Source organism: Calliphora vicina, chromosome 4 (genome assembly GCF_958450345.1).
Source record: "Calliphora vicina chromosome 4, idCalVici1.1, whole genome shotgun sequence".
Lineage (NCBI taxonomy): Eukaryota > Metazoa > Arthropoda > Insecta > Diptera > Calliphoridae > Calliphora > Calliphora vicina.
In genome coordinates this window covers 108,950,155-108,974,871 of record NC_088783.1, presented here as the reverse complement: position 1 = coordinate 108,974,871, position 24,717 = coordinate 108,950,155, and the positions used below count along the sequence as shown (strand labels likewise).

Here is a 24,717-nt window from a genome sequence, read left to right as displayed (position 1 = left end):
TTACTTTTGTTTTCGAATTGATATAGCGTTCCTCATTATGTTTCATAACTTGAATGTCTAACAAACATTCCAAAATATTTTGCTGGAGCTGGGATTGAAGAATATATGATTGGTTTTTAAAAATCACTATCATAGTGTTAACCTTAAGCTTCTTTTAGTTTATGAATCGATACTTTACTATTTTTTGTTGTGTTCGAAATGCAATTTGAATTTTTTTCTCTTATCATTTGACAATTTGGAGCCTTAGTTTTCAGTTATTTTATCATCCTTTATTTTCTCTAAACATTTCACTGTATATCCACTCAAACACTTACAAGTGCCCAACTTTATAACATCTACATACATACACATCTCTATGACCCCTTAATGTCAACTACAAAATCGAATACCTTTCCACAAACTCATTGATTTCTCCATTTATCAAATCCAGCAATAACATTTCACTTTGAAAACTGACACATGAAGAACGTGGCAAGTTAGCACCCGACATAAACTGCTGATACTCTTCCTCACTCGAATTTCTGGCAGCGACAGCCAGGTGGCTGAGATTTGAATGACTGTGGCTGGTATTAATGCTGCTGCTACAGCTATTATTATGACTACTGCCTGGCACTGTCAATTGACATGATGTATTTGCAATGCTGGTGGTGGGATGAGGTGTCAGAGGTGAATGTTGTTGGGAATGGTTGCTACTGCTGGCACCACTATGACCTGCAGAATGTGGCTGCTGTTGAGAATGAGGATGGTGATGATGATGTCGTGGTATATTCAGCATTACCAGAAATTGTGACAAACGTTTGCATCTTGTTGTTGTTTGGTGATTGTGTGAGCATTTTTTGATAATCGAATGGAAATTGGAAATTAGAGATATTTGATATTAATTACATTTCCTTTTTGCTGCTGTATCTTTATTTTTAGTTGACCATGCTTACTCACTTCTCGGTTTTAGTTGGAGTGTAGTGATGGTTTGGTAATTATTTATGTTAAATATTGTTTTTAATATTCTACAAAGGGGGTTTTGAAGTTTTTATTCAAATTTAACCCATTTATATTTTAAGTTTTTTTTTATATTTTAAAAGCATGCTTATGATTATGGCTTTAACTGTCTTAAATGTTAAAGCCATATAATGTTGAAATTTTATATTAATTTTATATTATATTCGCAAAATATAGCATTTTCGTAATAATTATCCAAAAATATTTGGAATAATTATACCTTAAAAGTTCCACAAAATACCAAATAAATATGAATGCTTAATTCTCAGTATAAGCCACAAATACAGGTTTATTACAAACATAATTAATGACCTGAAAAAATGAGTTTGGAAAATGTTTAACATGAAACTGCATTGTATTTAAATGTGGTTGGACACTATTTGTTAGGGAGGTTCATCCACTAACTAACTACTAAGTACTAACTAATTAACTAACTAACTAACTAAGTAACTAACTAACTAAGACTAAGACTAAGACTAAGACTAAGACTAAGACTAAGACTAAGACTAAGACTAAGACTAAGACTAAGACTAAGACTAAGACTAAGACTAAGACTAAGACTAAGACTAAGACTAAGACTAAGACTAAGACTAAGACTAAGACTAAGACTAAGACTAAGACTAAGACTAAGACTAAGACTAAGACTAAGACTAAGACTAAGACTAAGACTAAGACTAAGACTAAGACTAAGACTAAGACTAAGACTAAGACTAAGACTAAGACTAAGACTAAGACTAAGACTAAGACTAAGACTAAGACTAAGACTAAGACTAAGACTAAGACTAAGACTAAGACTAAGACTAAGACTAAGACTAAGACTAAGACTAAGACTAAGACTAAGACTAAGACTAAGACTAAGACTAAGACTAAGACTAAGACTAAGACTAAGACTAAGACTAAGACTAAGACTAAGACTAAGACTAAGACTAAGACTAAGACTAAGACTAAGACTAAGACTAAGACTAAGACTAAGACTAAGACTAAGACTAAGACTAAGACTAAGACTAAGACTAAGACTAAGACTAAGACTAAGACTAAGACTAAGACTAAGACTAAGACTAAGACTAAGACTAAGACTAAGACTAAGACTAAGACTAAGACTAAGACTAAGACTAAGACTAAGACTAAGACTAAGACTAAGACTAAGACTAAGACTAAGACTAAGACTAAGACTAAGACTAAGACTAAGACTAAGACTAAGACTTAAACTAATTAAACTGTCCAACAGTATTTTTGGAACAGAATAGCGACCCTATAATTCTGAAAGGGCATGTTGAGTACGTAATTTTTAGAAGAATAAACATATTGTTACGAAATTGTACTTGAATTCAAATATAACGATTTTAAGGGCTGATTTAAATGTAGCATAACGCTTTCAAATAACAGTGCTGTAATAGCAAACTGTAACATATCTGTGGGCATTATTAAATAAAAGCTTTCAGTTGACCATTGATCGTAAGTTGGCAACGCTGTATATTCGAATTCGAATATCGAATCAACTGAGTGCTTTAAAGTGTGCTGTGTTTTTCAATTGAATTCGTGTACATTATAAAGTATGTCTTTATTTCTGCGAATTTATAAACGTGTATAAAAAAACACTGAGTGACTATTTAATTCTATTGTTGAACATTTTAAATGAATAAAGAGATGTTACAATTTTCAAACTACTAAACGGCTTTTATTTGCAATCAAAAGTATCCGGTTTATTTAAAGGAAATAAACCAGCATTTTGAAAATGTTAAAACGTAACAATATGGTCCAGCTGGCCTGAATTTTATATCTACAGTGGGTCAAAGCTTTAATTTTTTGATCGAAGGTAGCATTATACTAACTAAAAAAATGTATGTAAGTTAATGTCTGAGAGAGTTATATTGTGGAATGTTATATGGATTATTTTTGTGGATGATCTTAATCCTCTAGCTCCTCTCCCAAAAGAGAAATTTCAAATCATTCGTATAATACTTGGATTTTTGGCGAATTTTTCGTCAAAAATTTTCGTAGAATATTTTAATCCTCAATTGGAAAATGGTCAAATTGTCAGCTCCCTTTGATCAAAAAATTAGAACTTCAGGCCAGCTGGACTATACGTTTATTCTATAAAAGTGATCTACTCAAGATGCCCTTTCAGAATTAGAAGATCGCTATTCTGTTCCAATAAAAGTCTCAATTTTTTGGACAGTGTTATTTAAACATTTTAAGATTTACTGCAATATTCTGAATTACTGCAATATTCCAAATTAAATATTGGGTATAAGGCTTGGAAATGTGGGATTGCGTATCTTTTGAACACGGTTTTTGTATATATAATATATATGTAATTTTTAAAGGTCATATCTGTTATTTATTCTCACGTAGTTATTGAACATTATGTATAAACCAACGTTTTTTTGCTTCGAAAATGTCTAATTTCAAACCAACAAAGCGTCATATGCAGGAGGTTTTGCTTTAATGCTTCTTTAATTTGAAATAAAGTACCGCTGAACCATACTCAGGTCTCACCAAAGCTCATGGTGAAAGTGGTTCATCGGATTCAACATACGAGAAATGGTTTTTACCGTTCAGAAGTGGTGATTTTGACACGGAAGACAAATATCGCCCAGGTCAGCCAACACGTTTTGAAGTCCAAGAATTTTAGGCCATGAAGATTGTTGTAAAACTCAACAAGAACTTTCAAAATCGTTCGGAGCTACTCAAGCAGCAATTTTAAAACGTCTAGAAGAGCAGGATTCATCTAAAAGCTGGAAAGTTGTGATACATTAAAACACGAGTTTTCATGTTGGAAATTAGGCTTGAACGCTATAAAAGATATTCAGTTTTGCTACGAATTATTACTTGTGATGAAAAATGGATCCATTACTATAACCCGAAGTGTAAGAGATCCTATATGAAGCCCATAAACCAGCCTAATCGATACCAAAGTCAAATATTAATGGCGCTAAGTTAATTCTCTGTATTTTGTGTGAGCAAAGGGTCCTATCTATTATGAGCTGCTGGAATATGGCCAGACCATCACATGGAATCTTTACCGAGTTGAACTGATTTGTTTGAAGTGAGCATTGGCCGAAAAACGCCCAGAATATGCGGCCATGAAACTGTAATATTCCATCATGACAACACTCGGTCACATGTTGCAATAACTGTTAAAAACTATTTAATATGAAATGGTAAGAATGTTTTGCCTCACGCGCTTTATAGTCCAGACTGTGCCCCGTCCGACTACTATTTGTTTCGATCAATGTACATTTTTAAGTCATACACCCAATAAAAAAACAGTAATTTTCAGAATACATTTGAATATTTCTTGCCATTGAATATGCCTAGTAATGCTCTTCGGAATCCCACTACTTTTATTCACTTGCTTAACTTAGATTTCGCATTTATTTAATTGTCATATTTCACAATCACAACTAAACATTTCAATTTTGTCACACGCTTTACATATCTACTCCTCGCTTTTGTAAAATTTTATGGTTTTATTAAAACATTTTGTTTTTGGTTTTTACAATTTGAAACCACAAATAAATGCTGGTCAATACGAGTATTTAGAAATATTCTGTAATTAAAAAAAAACTGCATTGATGTTTAAAACAGAATATTTTAATTACATGTAGAGAGTTGTAGTTTTGGTTTGTTTTTGATATTAGAAAACCATATTTAAATGCAGTATTTTTAGAAAATAACACATATGCATATTATTCTAATTAGTTTTTTTGGTCATTAAATTTTTAAATAAATAAAAGTTTAGGGATTTGTAAATGGATAACAGTTAAGGGGGTTTAGATTAGTTTGTTTGTATGTGCCAATAGGAAAATTCATATTTTTGCTAATTTTTATACGCAAAAGAAAAAAAGAATCTTAGACTTAATCATCCATGAAAATGCGTGCATAATTATATTTTGTTACATTTATTTATTAAAAAAAAAAACAGAAAGATCGTTTATTGTTAATTGAATTTAAATTTCACTGCCTTTTTACATAGTACATTTAGTACTAGGTTTGCAATTTAATTTAAAATTGACAAGGTTTTTTATAATTTCAAAAGTTTTGGGTCATTTTAACCCTTTGACATTAAGTGTTGATTTCCACATTTGTGCTATCATATTATACTTTTCTTAAAATTCATCAAAATCGGCCCACAAATATATAACATTTTGCTATCTTTCCATTATAAACTCCAAATATTGAAAAATTTTATTTTTGACTTTTCACCTTCAGGATTTAATGCTTAACGTTTTCCAATTTTAGTAAAAACTTTCAGAGTATATTTAGAATTATCTGGAATATAACATTTTGAATAAGTTCAACTTTAAATTCATAATAGCAAGGAAATTGAGCTCATTTGCCAAAATATGGTCAAATAATTAGTTTTTCTCGTAAACGGCAAAATTTAAAAAGCAGGTACAGGAAAACTATTGGAGATATTTTCATAATTCTTCATATTTTTATTTCCTATTATATTCTCAATAAAGCTCAAATGATATGATCAAAAAATTCGGAAATTTGTTTAACAAAATTTTTAAAAATTTGAACATGGAGTTTTGAAACTGCCGTTAAAAAAATAAATTTGTTTGGTCATACCTGCGAATAGGTTAGCGGCATTCTATGAAGCCAAAAACTCATATGCATATAAATATGGATGCATTTTAAGTAAAAATTAGCTTTTATTTTAATATTTCTCAAAATATGTTAAGTTCCTACATTTCTTGTTCTAGTGGCCTCAAACACGGTAATGGCCTGGGAAATTTTTTAACCAATTTCTGTTTTTTATATCTCATTAGAACGAAAATTACGTACACATTTCTATTCTTTGAAATTAAATAGCAAAGGTAAGTTTTTAGTGGCTAATTTTTTACAAAATTGCATTTGTTCCCTTATATAAATGCATCTCAAAACTTTAGAGGGCTTGCGGCACCCTACCGATTTACCTTAAATTTATTCAGGTTGATTTTGTTTACCAATGTTCACCAAACTGGGGGGTGAGACTGGCCAAAATCCAACTTGTGTTTATTAAGGGCCACCCTATTGTGATACTGATAAAATGTATATAGGTTCCAGCCAAGCCGAATGTAGCGCTCTTGCTTGTTCTTGTATTTTATTTGAATAAATTTAATTTTTTAAGTTAATAATTTTATACAAAAAATTTATGCAAATATGTTTAGCTTCAATTTAATGTTTTTCTAACATACTGTACGTATGATTAATATTAATTAGAATTTTTATTACAAAATCAGCTATATCTTTGTTATGTGTAAAAATATTTATGATTTTGTAAAAAAACTTGAAGATAAGAATTTGTATTTATCATTATCATACACCCATTTCAATAGGCTTCATCCTTGGTCTCAAAAACACAATGTTTACATGGAAAGCCAGCTATACGAAATGTCATTATTAAATCGGCGGAAAAAATGATTTCTTTTAAGTGTTACAAATATCAGCACAAACTCATAATATTCTTGCCATTATGGCAATTTCTTAATACAATACAACATAAAACACGTTGGAAATGATTACGTTAATTGTTTCCAAATTAAATTTAAGGAATTACATTTGGTTTCATTTTAATATTGGGAGTATGACTTCAAAACTCGAATTTTTTGCAAATTTTTATTACTATTTATTCAAAGTATTGTCCATTGTTGTCTTTTCCCATATTTCTGGCAACATATGGATTCCGAGCCAAATAAACTGCTCATATTTCGAGACTAAGAATGAATCAAGCCACAGTGAAGCGTATCCCAGAGAGAGCGTTATGCATTGATCGAAAGAACTGATAGTCGGATGGACATGATCTTGATTATAAAGCGGGTGAGGCAAAGTTTTGCAACCATTTTATCCTAAATACTGTTTAACAGGTACTGCAACATGAGGCCGAGCGTTGTCATGTGAGGATTATTATGGTTTGATGTCTGGTCCCTTTTCTCCCAAAAAATACAGAGCATTAGCTCAGCGCCATAGATATTTAGCTTTGGTGTCGATTCGGCTGGTTGGCCGGGTTTCATATACAATCATAGGATTCGGGATAGCGTAATGGAATCATTTTTCATAGTAAGTAATGATTCGGTGCAAAAATGTTTTTTTTTATAGCATTCGAGCATTATTTCGGATATGCAAAATCGTTTTACATGGTCTCTCGTCTTCAATTCGTATGGACCTAAATCCATTGCATTTAGATGAATCCTGCTGCACGCCAAACAGTTTGAAATAGCTGAGTCATGATTTTGAATGATTTTAATTCTTGGTCTTCAAACATTTTTGGCTGTCCTGGGCGTTTTTTGTGTTTACCAGCTCTTGTTGAGTTTGATTAAAATCTTCATAGAGTAATGCCTCCAATTCCTGGTCTTCAAGCTTTTTTTGGCTGGTCTGGGCTATCTTTGTCTTCCATGACAAAATGACCACTTCTGGACCTCACAAACCATATGTCGCATTGAAAATTGGAACACATTCGCCATAAGCTTTGGTGAGCAATTGGTGTGCTTTAGCGGAGCTTTTTTCAAATTAAAGAAGTAAAACAAAACTTCCGCCATATTCGTTGGCACAAAATTCGACATTTTCGAAGCAAAAAAAGACTGTGGTTTACTCTATAATGTTCAATAACTAAGTGAGAATTAATGACAGATATGTGCCCTTCGGAATGACATATAGGTTATTAAAAACAAAGACCGCATTCAAAAGATACGCCATACATATATTGTAAATCCAGAATTGTTAAGTCAATCACCCAATGATTTGTACTATTATATAAAATTCAATGAAAATAAGTTTAACATTATTTTGAAGTAGTTTTGCCATACTGAGCGTATGATTAATATTAATTCTAGGTATTAGGGTAAAACTGTCCATATGTATGGTATATCTTAAGATATTTTTTGAGTTTATAACTGTATTCAGAAGGTAAGACTATGGGGCTTAATCTTTACTTATGCCTTGTTTATTAGCTAAGAACATAATATGTTAATAATAATATATTATAAAGACATTAAGGTAATACTTCACTTCCTATTGGATGAGTTTATCAAGAAACTAACTCTTAAAAAAGAATGCATGCCTACAGATTTATAGCTATACTAGACGGCGAATATCTCAGTCTATCAGCGCAAAAATGCAATTTTTATAAATAAAAGTGCCAGTTTATTTTATGAAAATAAAAAAAGTTTTTGTAATCTGGAGATCTCAAGCTTTTGAACTCAGAATTTTAGTCAATTCGAACAATGTCAATGAGTCAGAAGTATATTTTGCATACGGATATGAGAAATGACATAGATGGATCATTACACAGTTTCATGAAATATATCTTTTACACTATTATCTCTACCATACGCAAAAGAAATCTTTATTATAGTAATTCAGGTGGTCTGAATTAAAAACAAAAACATTTTGACAAGTAAAAAATTCATACAAATTTTCCTTCTTATTTTCGTATTGTTTTTTTTTTAATTTCAGCCATTAAAATGCCAACCAATTGAATGAAAATCTATTTCTGTAACCGGTGTCGATGTAAGTAAAATGTTTTTCAATTTAGATAAGGTCAAGGGGACGCTGCAGACAGACATACTGACGGACATAATTAGTTCATCACCGAGTTTCATGAAGTTCCCAAAAAAGCATATGTTTGTTATACCACATCATCTTCCCCCTATACCAAAAAAATCTTTGTTCTAATATTTAAACTGTAGGATAAATATAAACGTGTTGATAAGTAAGAAATATTCATGTAAATTCCAATTCAGTGCGCCTCTCCATTAACATTGTCCCAATAGGCTAAAATTTTCAGCACAGCAATTTTACAGCCAGTATTCTAGTAAGTACTAACCTGCACTCTTTGAAATTAAATAGCCTCCCTAATATACATAGAAAATTTTATGATTTTCTGTAAATCCCAAATCAATTGAGAAACATTTTTAAGAACTGTAACTTTGTTATTTCTAGAAATAAAAGCAAACATATTAATAACACTTATAAAGCAAGTCCTTATAAAGCCATAAATTATAAACATTCTTCATCTAATCTACTTATGATATGCACACATATATTGTTACCTTTTTATCTTATTATGCTTAGTGACGTCATTGCCGGTGTCATTACGGTCATAAATTACAAACTAAGCAACTTGTTTTATTCACTTTACATTTCTCTTGTTTCTAACCTTTAATGTTAGTTATGTATTTGGTATTTATAAGGAAATTTTTGTACTCGTAATTTTACTAGTTTTGTTTATATTTATTTATTGCTGCAGCAGGATGCTATGCATTTGCAAACATATTTGAATTTACAGCTGCTTGCTTAAGGGGGTCAAAGAGAAACAGTGGATAAATGGATTTATAAATGTAAAAATTTTACAATTTTATACATACAGATATATCTAGTTACATATGTATTTATATGTTTTTATGTATTTTTATACATTTTTGTGTATGCATGAAATATGAATACTAACTCAAAATTTTAGGTATTACGTTTGATCGTAAATTTTTTCCAACTGTTAACACCTGGTGTTAGTTTTTTTTATATCCTTTTTTTATATTTATGAGTGTATGTGTGTTATATTTTATGTTTCCATATTTACGAGTGTATTAGTATGGTTTTAGGTTCATATATTTGTTTTTCTTTTTTGTGTATAGCATATTTTGTGGTTGTGACCTTTCCGTTTTTAAAGGTTTTTACAAATTTATTGTTTTTATAATACACTGAGGGTCTGTATGAAGCAGGCGCGGATCCAGAGGGGTTGAGATATTTATTCTTCCCCCCAAAACCGAACAATTTTCATATAGAAAAGGAGAAAAAAAGAAAAATATAGAACAAATTTTAATTTCCCCCCTAATGGTTGACCTGGATCCGCGCCTGGTATGAATAGTAAATGTTTGAAAATGTTAGAATACTGTACTCTCGAAGGCCAAGTGAGGGAATTTAAGTCACTGACATGATAACTTTCCTTTGGTTTTGAGGAGTTTTTCATTATGATCACACATTGAACTAGACTTGTCTTAATATTTTATTGTTTTTTGTTTTTCATTTCCATCTGCTCTATTATAAGTTTTTCTATTTTATTCCTTTCAACATTTGATTACTTTTTAACTCCACATTGCATGCTTTGAAATTCATGTTCGCAAGCATGCAATGCAACTATGTTTAACTAACACTCCCCAAAGTATACTTTAAATGTTTGCCCAAAGAAAAACAAGCACTATGCATAAAATTGTAGATTTTCTTGTTTATAATCTAGTTAAAATCGTGGCATTGTTAGTTAGATGTTCAAATAGCCAACAGCAAATACAAGGAAAGTGAATAAGAAAAAAATGTAAAAAGTAAAAATAGCTTTTAAAGTGAAAAAATTAGAATTTCACAACTAAAAACAAAATTGATTTACATTTTTTAACAAGCAGGAGTTTAAATTAATATTTATTAAAAAATGTGGTGCATATTTTAGGGCATTTTGTTATAATGTATTAATAATAAATTTAATATCCCAGATATTTATTGTTTGGTATTATTTAGTTCAAAAAATAAATGTACTTAACGAAATTAAATTTCTTTTTCTCTTTCCTATAATTTCACTAACCATGTAGTGTAGTTGCTTTGATTTCTTTTAAGATTTTCCTTAAATATCCCCTTGAATTCCTTCTAATCAAGCCAATGTTCAACAAATTTTCTAGTGAAATCTAGTAAACTTTCATACAAATATTTGCCCTTTACTTTTCGTTAGTAATCCACACACGTTTTCAAAATAATTCTCATATTCTCACCCTTATTGACTTGTTAAACACAACGAAATGTGATTTTTGGTCAATTGCGTTGGATATAAAAAAAGTTGGAGTGCTAAAGTCGGTTAAGGCGAATTTGAAACACTCTTCAACTTAGAACAATATTCTTGGTGAAATGGAAATTATTAACTCAACCATTTGCAAAATGATTTTTATGATATTCAAAAGCAAATTGTTCACCATTACATCTAATACATTAAAGCCACCTTTGGATCCTTGAGATACTAGAGGGCTTTGAAAAACATATCAAAACCAGCAAACTGCCGGACGGAAAGACATTATTAAATAAAAAGCTAAAGTAAACCAGAATACTAAGGAAAAGTGTTAAGTTTTTAAATAAATATTTTAGAAATTACAAACATTAAGACCAATTTATTAATCTCCTGTAGGGTAACACAAAATACATAAGAAAACATAAAGAATATAAAATCTTATTTATACATATTGCTGTACAAATATTGGAATATAAATTTTCCAACTACTTAACACAAAGTCTTGTAATGCTTACAAATAATTGGAATTTTAAGTTTTACTGCGTTTTAAATAAAAAACATGAAAGGGATTTGTTTCGCTTTCTACAAAAGAAAGGGAGTTTAGAAAAGCAAATATAATAACAGCAATTTGTAGTTTTGATGTTCTGAATTCGTAAAAAGGGACATAAATTATAAAAGGGGGATAAAATCTAAAAAGAAATATGAATATAGAGTTTATGTACATAGTTATTACAAGCTAATGAAAGGCAAAAATTGCTTTATTAACAAGTAACTTGAATACAAAATAGCTTTTTTTTAATTCTTTGAAAATTTTATATTTTAAATCTCTTTAGTTGCAGACACGACTTGATTTTGAGTTCAAGGCAAGGCAATAAAACAAATGGAATAATTTAGATATTAGGGCAAATTATTATCAAAGAATTTTCAAAAATTCTATGTACATATTTTAGCAATAAATAAAATTCTGCTATGCATCTATAATTTAATTTTTAGCCTTAAATTACATTTTCTGCATCTTTTCAACATTTCATTAATTAATTTCGTTTCATTTTTATTAGATATGCTGATAATTTTTCACATAAATTCAATAAGAATAAGTTTAAATTTGATTAAATTTTTTTTGTCATACTGTACGTATGATTAATATTAATTAGAGGTAAAATTGGAAAACTGTTTATAACTTTGGTATATCTTAAGTTATTTTTAAATTTATAGCAGCAGTTAAAAGCCAAGATATTATCCTGTAATAACATGAATTTAAAATAATAAAAAATTGAGCTAATTCGTGATAATAAGAAGTTTTAAAAATTATTTATCTTAAAATCGTGATAATATCAATACAATATGTTGCAAGTTTCAATCAATATTTAACACACTTATGTTTACTTATTTCTATTGGAGGTTCTGTGGTATAATATTGTTAAAACATCATAAATATTATTGAATGTATGACTTAAAAATGTGGGATTTACAATAGACAGCGTATCTCTTTAACGCAATTTTTGTTTTTAATAACTTATATATTATTTTGAAGGGTATATATCTGTCAATTATTCTCACTTAGTTACTGAACATTATAGTGTAAACAACAAAGTTTTCTTTTGCTTCCAAAATGTAGAATTTTGTTCCAACAAAGCGCCATATGCGGGAAGTTTTGTTTTACTTCTTTAATTTAAAAAAAAGTGCCGCTGAAGCACATCGATTGCTCACGAATGCTTATGGTGAATGTGTTTCATCATCTGCAATGTACGAGAGATGGTTTGTGTGGTTCAGAAGTGGAGATTTTGATCTCCCAGGCCAGCCAACAAAGTTTGAAGACCAACAATTGTTGACATTACTAAATGAAGATTGTTGTAGAACTCAACAAGAGCTTTCAAAATAATTGCGAGCTATTTAAGCAGCAATTTCAAAACGTTTGCGAGCCGCAGGAATCACCCAAAAACAGGGAAATTGGGTACCATACGCATTAACGCCGAGAGATCTTGAAATGCTGCTTGAACGCTAAAAAAATAATTTTTGCACCGAATCATTTCTTGCAATGAAAAATGGATTCATTACGATAAACAGAAGAATAAGAAATCGTACGTGAGGCCCGGCTAACCAGCCAAATCGACATCAAAGCCAAATATCCATGACGCTAAGGTAATGCTCTATATTAGGTGGGATCAAAAGGTCCAATCTATTATGAGCTGTTGAAATCTGGATAAACAGAAGCACAAGAAATCGTATGTGAGGCCCGGCCAACCATCCAAATCGACACCAAAGCCAAATATCCATGGCGCTAATGTAATGATCTGTATTTGGTGGGATCAAAAGGTCCAATCTATTATGAGCTGCTGAAATCTGGACAGACGATAACCGGGAACCTGTACCGAATACAACTCATTCCTTTGAAGCGAGCATTTGCCGAAAAATAACAAGAATATGCGGCCAGAAATGAAACCGTAATATTCCATTATGGTAACGCTCGCACATATTATGGAATGCCTATTAAAAACTATTTAGAATGAAGTGGTTGGAAAGGTTTGCCTCACCCGTTTTATAGTCCAGACTTTGCCCCATTCGACTACTATTTGTTTCGATCGAAGCAGAACGCTATCTCTGGGATACGCTTCACCTTCAAACAGACTTTCCGATATTGGCTTGTTTTATTCTTGGCCTCAAAAGCTGAGAACTTCTTTTGGCCCGGAATCCATATGTTGCCAGAAATATGGGAAAAGGTCAAAGCTAACAATGGCTAATACCTTGAATAAATTTGTATTGTACAAATGTTTCCAAATAAATGCTAAAAATTTGAAAAACGAATCCCGCATTTTTAAGTCTTGCAACCAATATAACCCTTTGATAAAAGTATCATTACATTATGAATTAACTGCCTTCCATTTTCAAAAGTTTTCGAATCACATTATATATTGTAGATTTTCAATTTATTTTTGTTTTAGAATTTTTAAAATTTATGCTATGCCGATATTTTCTTTATCTTTTTAGTATTAAATTCAATAAATTGTATTCTCTTACATTGTATATGTTCATAATTTTACAAATAAATTCTATACAAATACGTTTAATTTAAATTTGAAAAAAAGTTAACCTACTGTACGTATGATTAATATTAATTGGAGGTAAAATTGGAAATTTGTTCATATCTTTGGTATCTGTTAAGATATTTTAAACTTACTAACCACATTTTAACAACAAGTCTTTGTGCTATATTCCCATAGTAAAACTTCGATTCCAACTAAACCTGCATGCTAAGAAAATACGTTGGAATGAGAAATGTTTTCGATTGATGGCGTTTGTTTGGGGCTTATTTTTAGCATTGAATTGACACTATCATTCACAAGTATGTTTAATTTATATCAAATTGGAAAGTCACTTTAATATCTAAAACAAACTTAAATATCCTTAGTAGCTTGTAACAAGTCATAAACAAAATTTCTCTTCTAACCAATTTCTACATGCATTATTTATCAAAAACCTTCATAACAAATGACTATTTTCCAATATTGATTTTCCGAGAAATTGATAAATTTGCTTATAAGATGTCAACACACTTCCCCTTTCATACACTCAATAAATAAAACAACACAAACTTATTCATAAATGACACATTTTGTATGTGTATAAGGGTGAATGAAAAAAAAAACTTTAATGCTAAATACTTTGATATTAAATATTTATGTATAAACAACTGGGGTAAATATTAATGTATGCATTAGTATACATATAATATATACTTAAATATTTACCTACTTATTTATATATTTTTTATAATATATACACCTAAACATTCAGCTAATAAATAAAGTCTTGTAGAAACCAAGACAAAATTTACAAGCTAGTTAGAGAAATTGACGGCATTAAACTAAATTTCCCTGCTCTCTGCGTAGTATGTCTTTTTTGAGGTAGTTGATTGTTAAGTAAATACACTAGTTCATGTACTTGTAGCATATTTACCAGGGCAAATAAATATACTATACAAATACGAGAACTTAACGTACGTTCACACTGTTGTATTACTTGCTAGAAATAAATGTGAACACTATTTACTTAAATAGGTTTTTTATATACAAAATTTTTCAGTTAAAAATTATTATTTTTAGAGTTAAAATCTTCCTAAATTTGTTCACAAAACTATGCGCCTAAAAATACTTTATAAAACTACGGATATAAAAAAGTAACGAGCTTTTATTTATTTTGCTTCCTTTTCGTTTTAGTATTAAAGGCTTTTTAACAAATCTCTTGCATACTTTAAGGGGCTTATTTATGAGAATAATTGTATACAAATCCTAGCTAGATTTATTCTACTATTTTATAAAATTTACTGCAAATAACCACAGTGTGAACGTGCCTTTTCCATTCCTTAGAAAAAAAAAACTATTTTATATTTATTTTCTAGTCGTTGCTGCAAACTAAATTGTCAACTTTGTTAAAGGGCTTTTCACGTTAGTGAACTTAGCTTTATGAAGACATCAAAGTAACCCCTCAATAAATGCGAAAAACTACTAACATTGTTGCCATTGCAAGTATAGTGGCCTTATGATGAGACCTTTTTAATAATATAAGGAATTATAAGGAATCTTACATATAAAAGTTGGGGTAAATTCAATCATATTGCAAAGTGGCTTTCATTTAAAGTAAGAGAGTTGTTGAGGGAAATAACTAGGTCAGCCAGGTTTTCAGTAGAATGTTCATTTTATACTTAATATTTAGTAATAATTGATCATTCTCAGAAAGATCATAAATATTTTGTAGAATGTTTGCTGGCTTGAACTTTTTAAATTAATTTTTTATTAAATACTTGTTTCTAAAAGCACGCCCAGTGTGATGTACTAAATTAAATCCCTTTTGCTATGTTTTACTCTTTATAATCTTATTGCAAATACATTTAATCTTTGACAAGATATTTCAGTAACACCTGTACATTATGGTAACACCGTTTCTATTGAGCACAAAAAAAGTTTTATCCCTGAAGAAATTTCAGAAAAATTGAGCTAAATTTATTATTTCTAAACGGAAAGGTTATGAGGTCTCTTTTTTAAAAGACCAAAGGTCTTATTCGTAAAGAAATTTTGATTTTATTAAGGATTTATAAAACAGAAAACGTCTTTTATAAACATTTTAAGATTTTCTTTACTTTAATTTGACTTTTAACCTTTGTTTTGAATTTTTTGCTATTGTAGATATTTGCTTTATCTTTTGAATATTAAATTTAATAATTTGTATACTCTTCCATTGTATAAGTTCATAATTTTGCAAAGAATTGCTATAAAAATACGTTTAATTTAGATTTGAAAAACTTGTGTCCTACTGTACGTATGATTAATATTAATTAGAAGTAAAATTGGAAAATTATTCATATCTTTGGCATTTATTAAGATATTTTTAATATTATATCCACATTTAGAAGCCACGACATTGTGCTATATTCGCATAATAAAACTTTGATTCTAGTTGTGCAAAGATGTGTCCACATGCAAGAAATTGTTAAAAAAATATTGTTTTATTTCAGGAATATTTTTTGTTGACTGCTTTTAGCTGAAAATCTAAGGGCGATTGATTTTTACATTGATTCTAAAAACCTCAAGTGACAATAGTGAGATCACTTGCAGTTTCAATTTATATTGAACTAGTCCATAATTACAATTATCTCTTTATTGGAAGTAGAGAGATTTTGTAGATAATTTTTATCTTTTAAATAATAAATTAAATAATTTTTATTCACCTCCATTGTATAAGTTCATAATTTTGCAAAGAAATGTAATACAAATACTTTTAATCTAGATTTGAAAAAATTTTGTCCTACTGTACGTATGATTAATATTAATTGGAGGTAAAATTGGAAAATTATTAATATCTTTGGTATCTTTTAAGATAGTTTTAATATTATATCCACATTTAGAAGCCAAGACATTGTGCTATATTCAAATACTAAAACTTTGATTATAGTTTTCTCTGCATGCCAAACAAATTTTTAGCAAAAAATTTAAAACTGAGATTCTAGTTTTGTCTAAATATAATAAATAATTTTGAAACGAATTATTATTTTATTTCAGGAATATTTTTAGTTGAAAATCTAAAGCCGATTGTTTTTGATATTGATTCTAAAAACCATGTTCTTAGTTAAATTTCACACAACTTTTAAACTTTGTTTTGAATTTGTTTGCTATTGTAGATATTTGCTTTTTCTTTTCAGTATTAAATTTAAAAACTTTTCTTCTCTTCCATTGCATAAGTTCACAATTTTGCCAAACAATTCTATACAAATAAGTTCAATTTAGATTTTTAAAAAATGTTGTCCTACTGTACGTATGATTAATATTAATTAGAAGTAAAATTGGAAAATTGCTCATATCTTTGGTATCTATTAAGATATTTTAAATGCACCATTCAAATTTTGAAGACAAGACATTGCGGTATGTTCTCATGCTAAAACTGAGACTCTAGCTGTCCACAGCTGTATCTACGTATAAGAAATAATGTTGAAACGAATTATTATTTTATTTCAGGAATATTTTTTGTTGACTGCTTTTAGCTAAAAAGCTAAGGGCGATTGATTTTCACATTGATTCTAAAAACCGCAAGTGAGAATAGTGAGATCACTTGCAGTTTCAATTTATATTGAACTAGGCCATAATTACAATTATCTATTTATTGGAAGTAGAGAGATTTTGTAGATAATTTTTATCTTTTAAATATTAAATTAAATAATTTCTATTCACCTCCATTGTATAAGTTCATAATTTGGCAAAGAAATTCAATACAAATACGTTTAATTTAGATTTAAAAAAATATTGTCATACTGTACGTATGATTAATATTAATTAGAAGTAAAATTGGAAAATTATTCATATCTTTGGCATCTATTAAGATATTTTTAATATTATATCCACATTTAGAAGCCACGAAATTGTGCTATATTCGCATAATAAAACTTTGATTCTAGTTGTGCAAAGATGTGTCCACATGCAAGAAATTCTTAAAAAAATATTATTTTATTTCAAAAATATTTTTGGTTGACTGCTTTTAGCTGAAAATCTAAGTGCGATTGATTTTCACATTCATTCTAAAAACCGCAAGTGACAATAGTGAGATCAGCTGCAGTTTTAATTTATATTGAACTAGGCCATAATTTCAATTATCTAATTATTGGAAGTAGAGAGATTTTGTAGATAATTGTTATCTTTTAAATAATAAATTAGATAATTTTTATTCACCTCCATTATATAAGTTCATAATTTTGCAAAGAAATTCAATACAAATACGTTTAATTTAGATTTGAAAAAATGTTGTCCTACTGTACGTATGATTAATATTAATTAGAAGTAAAATTGGAAAATTATTTATTTTGGTATCTATTAAGATATTTTTAATGTAATATCCACATTTCGAAGACAAGATATTGTGCTTTATTCATATACTAAAACTTTAATTATAGCTGTATCTGCATGCCAAAAAAATTTTTAGCAAAAAATTTAAAACTGAGATTCTTTCTAGCTTTGTCTGCGTATAAGAAATAATTTTGAAACGAATTATTATTTTATTTCAGGAATATTTTTAGTTGAAAATCTAAAGCCGATTGTTTTTGATATTGATTCTAAAAACCATGTTCTTAGTTAAATTTCACACAACTTTTAAACTTTGTTTTGAATTTGTTTGCTTTTGTAGATATTTACTTTATATTTTCAGTATTAATTTTAAAAAATTTTATTCTCTTCCATTGTATAAGTTTATAATATTGCAAAGAATTGCTATAAAAATACGTTTATGTTAGATTTTAAAAATGTTTGGCCTACTCTACGTATGATTAGTATTAATTAGAAGTAAAATTGGAATATTATTCATATCTTTTGTATTTTTTAAGATATTTTTAATGTAATATCCACATTTAGAAGACAATATACTGTGCTATATTCACATGCTAAAACCTTGATTATAGCTGTATCTGCATGACAAGATGTCATGCAGATACAGATAGAATAGATACAAGATAGAATAGTTAACAAAAACAAAATATGTTTTTGATGAAAATTTTTGTTTGACAGCTTTTAGCTGAAAATTCAAAAGGGATCGTTTTTGATATTAATTCGAAAAACGTACACTATTGTTCACATAATTTATATATGTATATTTATTATTGTAGCTTATAATGGTTGGATTATTAATGCGGTCAAAGGAACATCTATTTCCACTTAAAGAACACTATAATCCTGTTTAACCTAACTGGGTATCCCAATGAAGCAGGACATACAGAAAACCTGAAGTCGATCTCTTGAACTGCAAGCTACTTGACTTCCGGTATGGATAGTAAGTTGAGTTTCAAATTGAATGTCAGAGAATATGTGAATAAGAAGCTACAGTCAGTCACTGTACCAGCAAAATTTATCGTATCAAGTTGCCTGTTTCGTTATAAAAACATCTAGCATAACTAGACCCCCTGTCCAAAGAAGCAGGGCATGCAGCAAAACTGAGGTCATTCTCTTGGAAATGAGGTAAGAGCTACTTTACTTCCGGTATGGACCATTCTCTGAATATTTGGTGCAAATTTTCTGTTTCGGTTATATCAAAATCTGGCCTTACTAGACTCTCCTGTCCATAAGAGCAAACCAAGCGGCAAAACGGAAGTCGTTCTCTTGGCAATGGGGTTCAAGACACTTGATTCCCGGTATGGATAGTATGTAGAGCATCAAAGTGAATGTCAGAGAATAGGTGAATAAGACGCTACATTCAAACATTTATCAGTAAAATTTGTCATAGAAAGAGTTGGAGCTGGCTAAAAGGATCATTCAGTGCATATGTAGTGCAAGTTGCCTGTCTCGGTTATATGAACATTTTCTTTCATTCTACATGTCTGTTTAGTACATCTATCTAGCAGAGCAAGGGAATACGATAAAATGGATATCGTTAGCTTTACAAGGAACTACAAGTTACAAGGTGGTGCAAAAGTAAACTTGCGATGTTTTTTGGCTGCGAATAAAAAAAAAAAATTAAAAACTTTGATTCTTCTTGTGGATTATTTTTATTTGGTCTTTTAATTTTTTTTACATCAAGTCGAGAATATGATGTCATGTAAATGGCCGCCGCCATAGTTGATTGTCATTTGAGCCCTTTTTATGGCATTTTCCATCACTTTGGCCAAAACTTCCGGCGATAGGTCCTCACATTCATGACGGATATTGTCTTTAAGAGCTGCGACTTAAAAAAGCCCCACAAAAAGAAGTCTGGATCGGTCAAATCAGGCGATCTTGCTGGCCAGTGCAAATCGCCAAAACGGGAGATTAGGCGCCCAGGAAATGTATCCTTCAGCATATCGGTTGTGGCACGTGCAGTGTGTGCCGTTGCACCGTCCTGTTGGAACCACATATTTTCCAATCCCAATTCATCAAGTTGCGGCAAAAAGAACTCGTTAATCTTTGCTCTGTAGCGCTCACCATTCACAGTAACAGTTTGGCCCGCGACGTCTTCGAAGAAAAAAGGTCCGATGACTCCTTCAGCGAAAACAGCACACCATACAGTGACTTTGAGCGGGTGTAATGGCTCTTCGTGGGTTACACGCGGATTTTCAGTGCCCCACAAGCGTAAATTTTGCTTATTTACGTACCCGCTAAGATGGAAATGGGCCTCATCACTCATCTGCGACGAAATTCTCGTTGTGTCAAAGTCACCGACCGATTATTGGTCAAATAAATAGTCAGCAATATTCCGTGTTCTGGAGCAGTGTAGCATAACATTGTTTACAAACGTGTATTTCGCATGTGTTTACTACACAAATGTCAAAAAAAAAAGAACTGACATTAGGGGCCAATCGCAAAATTTATAGCATTTTCTGATAGGAGGATTATTTCATTTCAGATATCCTGAGGACGATGTTGTACAGGAGTACGAATGAGCCGTACAGTCAGAAGCAGGTTGTGTGTTCAATACTGGCTGTGAAAGTAAGCACCAGATTGTGTCTATAACAGAGTGTCAACAGCAGAGGTTGTCAGCAAAGAAAAGTCAAGACAGAGAGTATCAGAATTGGAATAGAGATCAGCAGATAAGAGTCAATAGAGTGTCAGCAGAGGGGCCTCAGCAGAGTGAATCAGTATTGAGTAGTCAACACAGAGAATCACGAGAAAAGATATTCAGCCGTAGTGAAGAGGACACAATACAAAGAAGTAAATAGCGAAGAACATAAAATAAACGCAATATCAGTCAGCAGTACAACACAAACAGATCAACAACAAAAATAGAGTTTACAGTTGACCAAACAATTGAGATTTTAACCGCTATAGGCTCGAACATTTTGTAATATAGTAGCTGCAAAACAATAGGATATAAGCTAATGTAACACAGCAATCGTTTTCTTTTGTGTTGAGCAAGTAAGATTAAAAAAAAGAATTAAATTGGATTTGGTAAAACTGATTCTAGTGTAGAGAGAACAGAGCGCTGGTTTATAATCAGTTAACATCCTATCTTATCCAACATAGATTTACATCTTTTAAGGGAGCAAATAAGGCACTGGCTCAGGGCAAGAGTGGAAGATATTTTTCTTTGAAGAAACACTCGAGCAAAATTGGGGATATGAATAGTTTCTAAGATTATATCCTAGAATATTATAAGAGTGGCAACTAGTGGACAACAGTGGTATGGCATCGGCAGGTATCATTCGATAAAAACTGTGAATGTGAAAAAAAGAACAAGGAAAAGTCTATTTAAATTTAATGTAAATCAACCTGGAGAGGCTGAGCATTACCCCAGCTTCAAAACCGGACTTACCAGAGGTTTTTATTTTTGTAATTCTTTTCAACATTAGATTTAATTAATTTTATTTAAATTCATCATAGTCGTTTATAATTTCAAATAAAACTTCAATGGAACTATATTTAATCTTGTTTCTAAAAAATGTTTGCTATACTGTACGTATGATTAATATTAATTAGAGGTAATATTATAAAATCTTAAATATCTTTGGAATATATAAAGATATTTTTAAGTCTATGGTGGTAATTAGAAGATAAGAGTTTGGGCTATAAATAGAGTAATATAACTTACATGATAGCGTTATAAGTTTATTAAGAAATATTAATGTGAAAATCTTAAAGAAGTTTTTAATTAATTTTTTCCCGAAAACCTGAAGATTGTTGCCTTATCCAATGCATGTTCGGGAGAGTTGGGCCTAACAACAAAGATCATTCAACAAATCTGTAGTTCAGTTTTTCTGTATGGATTTATTCTTCGAATGTTTCTCTCTATTATAAAGGTCACTTACTGGGCTGGCCATCACAGTAGAGGAAAGACATAAAAACGTATCTTGTTCTCTTTACTATCTACCTGACTTCCTTCTGAATGACATGGAATCATAGTTATTCTTTGCCGTCCCAATTTTTCACTTTTTAAGGACACCTTAATGTGCAAAGTATGAAAGATTTATTGTAAATGCAAATCCCTTAAAGCTTTAATTTCATTTACCTACATCAATCGTTTTCTGTATAGATTTTCCACATACATACACAATAAATTTAATTTATTTTATTTTTATTACAATTTGATTATTTTCTACGTATTTACACAAAATATATACATGTTATTTCTTCTCTTTTTTGGCACAACAATCATACAACCCAGAAAAATCTTTAAGCCAAATAAATTACATTAATACATTTTATTCAAGAAGATTTACATTTAATTTGCACACATATTTGTTGATATAAATAGACATCAAATATACATAACATTTGATTTATATGTATTTACACACTTTTATATATAAAAACATATTATTTTGCATTTCTTCTTAAACTCACCTGTCATGCTGGGGATGTGACTGCTGTTCGTTTTTTGCTAGCTGTTCTTTTGCTGTTTTCTCCAAATGATGAACATCCTTATCTTGTGCTTCGATGTCCTTATCCTTTTCTCTTACCATCTCACACTCGGCTTTCTTATCCTTGTCCTTGTCGACAATTTTATCCTTATTTTCGGTCATAATTCAAGTTTCGTTTTTTGTTATTTCTTTTTAAAAAAGGATTATATTGCTGACCTTTTTTGTTGTTGTTTTCTTAATAAAAAGTAATTAATTTGAGCATGTTTAATTTAAAGAGCTTTATTAAAAATTCATGGGTTGTTTTTTTATTCTAGATATAAAGAAAAATCAAAGAAATTTTAAGACCTATTGAATGATTTTGTTTGCCATCAAAAAGTGATTAAATAATTGAGATTTTCCATTAAAAATTTGTTTTATTTTCTACAATCTTCTTAAGGTTTAATAAAAGTTGTTTGGGTTAAATAAAATACTTTTGTAAGCTGGAGAAGGTATAATTATAATCTTCGTGTTTTATTTTAGAACCAAAACTCGTTCATTATGTAGCAGATTATTTTTATATTTTAAAGAATTTATTAATTAATTTTTAATAATTTAATATTCGACTGTGCCGAAACTTATATTAAAAATCTTGTGTGATGAGAAACATATTTTGGTGACCAAAAAATTTTGATGAAAAAAGATTTAGTGAAAGAAAAATTTGGGAAAAACATTTTGCTTAAAGATGGTGAAACATGATTGGTCCAGAACACTTGAAAAAACAGTAAAAAAAAGAGTTTGATTTTGCAAGAAAGTCTTGAGTTAGAAAACATGTATTTTGATAGATATCCCAATCGTATCCCTCTAAGCGATCAAAAAGGTCTTAAAGTAAAGGGATATCTATCAAAATACATGATATTTTTGCATGATCAAACTCTTTGTTGCCTCTTTTTGCAAGTGCTCTGGCCCGATCTTGTTGAGAAATTGTATCTAAATTATTATAAAATAGAATCTTGGTGCAAATTTCATAACGATCGGAACACATCGGCCTCAAAAGTTGGTTCACTTGACGTGAAATACCCGATAAATGTCTTATCGACTTATCTTTTAAATATATTAATTGTTGGCTCTGTTCATAGTGAATTTTTAAAATGATGATAAGACGGTACAAACTTATTTTTTATCATCTTAAATTCGCATTAAAACTTTTTCTTTGGAATTTCATGAAAAAATTCGTAACACATTATCCTTGCTGGCAAAGAAATATATTTTGTTCAATTAAGAATACCATTTGACAGACGTCTAACAAATTGACCGGACCTACTGTTTAAGTAGTAATATAAAGCTTTATTATTGACTGCATGACTTAAATATGCGGCAGTTTTTAAATTTTTTTGAAACATTTGTACAATATAAATTTATTCAAAGTATTGGCCATTGTTAGCTATGACCTTTCCCATCTTTCTGGCTACATATGGATTCCGAGACAAGGACGGATCAAGCCAATATTGGATACTCTGTTTCAAAGTAAAGCGTATCACAGAGAGATATTTCTGCTTCAATCGAAGCAAATAGTAGTCGGACGAGGCAAGCTCTGGACTATAAAGTGGGTGGGGCAAAACTTCATAGCCACTTCATTCTAAATAGTTTTTAACAGGTATTGCAACATTAACGTTCGATTCAAACGAATCAGTTATGTTCGTTACAGGATCCCTGTGATAGTCGGGCCTAATTTCAGCAGCTCATAATAGATAGAACCATTTTTTTGCGACGTGAATCAATAGAGCTGGATACCCTACAGTCACCGATAAGCACCTTTGCCCTCTCCTGTACGCAGTCGAGTTACTCCAAAATAGACTTCGAATCATCGTCCAACACCTGACCCTTTAGGTCCCACGAAATACGGTTAAAAAATTATTTTATAGCGTTAAAGCATCATTTCGGACATGCAAAATCGTTTTTCAAGGTATCTAGCAGATGAATACTGCTCCTCGCTAACGTTTTGAAATTACTGCTTGAGTAGCTCCCAATGATTTTGCAAGCTCTTGTTGAATTTTACAACAATCTTCATGCCTCAAATTCTTGGTCTACTTGGATGGCCTGGGCAATATTTGTCTTCCGTGTCAAAATCACCACTTCACAGTGGGGAAGAATCAACATTTTTTGGAAATAAATCTGGCATTTCTAG

General features: G+C 30.3%; 1 protein-coding gene across 1 annotated transcript in view; it reads right to left on the bottom strand.

Annotated features, from left to right (window-relative positions):
- Positions 1-22,726, bottom strand: part of LOC135958669 (uncharacterized) — a 65,919-nt gene extending 43,193 nt beyond the window's left edge. The window contains exon 1 of the mRNA XM_065509561.1: positions 22,537-22,726. Within this exon, the coding sequence (XP_065365633.1) occupies positions 22,537-22,715 (179 nt within the window). The 5' untranslated portion in view covers positions 22,716-22,726. The remainder of the gene's footprint in view (positions 1-22,536) is intronic.
- Between the last annotated feature and the right edge of the window lie 1,991 nt (positions 22,727-24,717).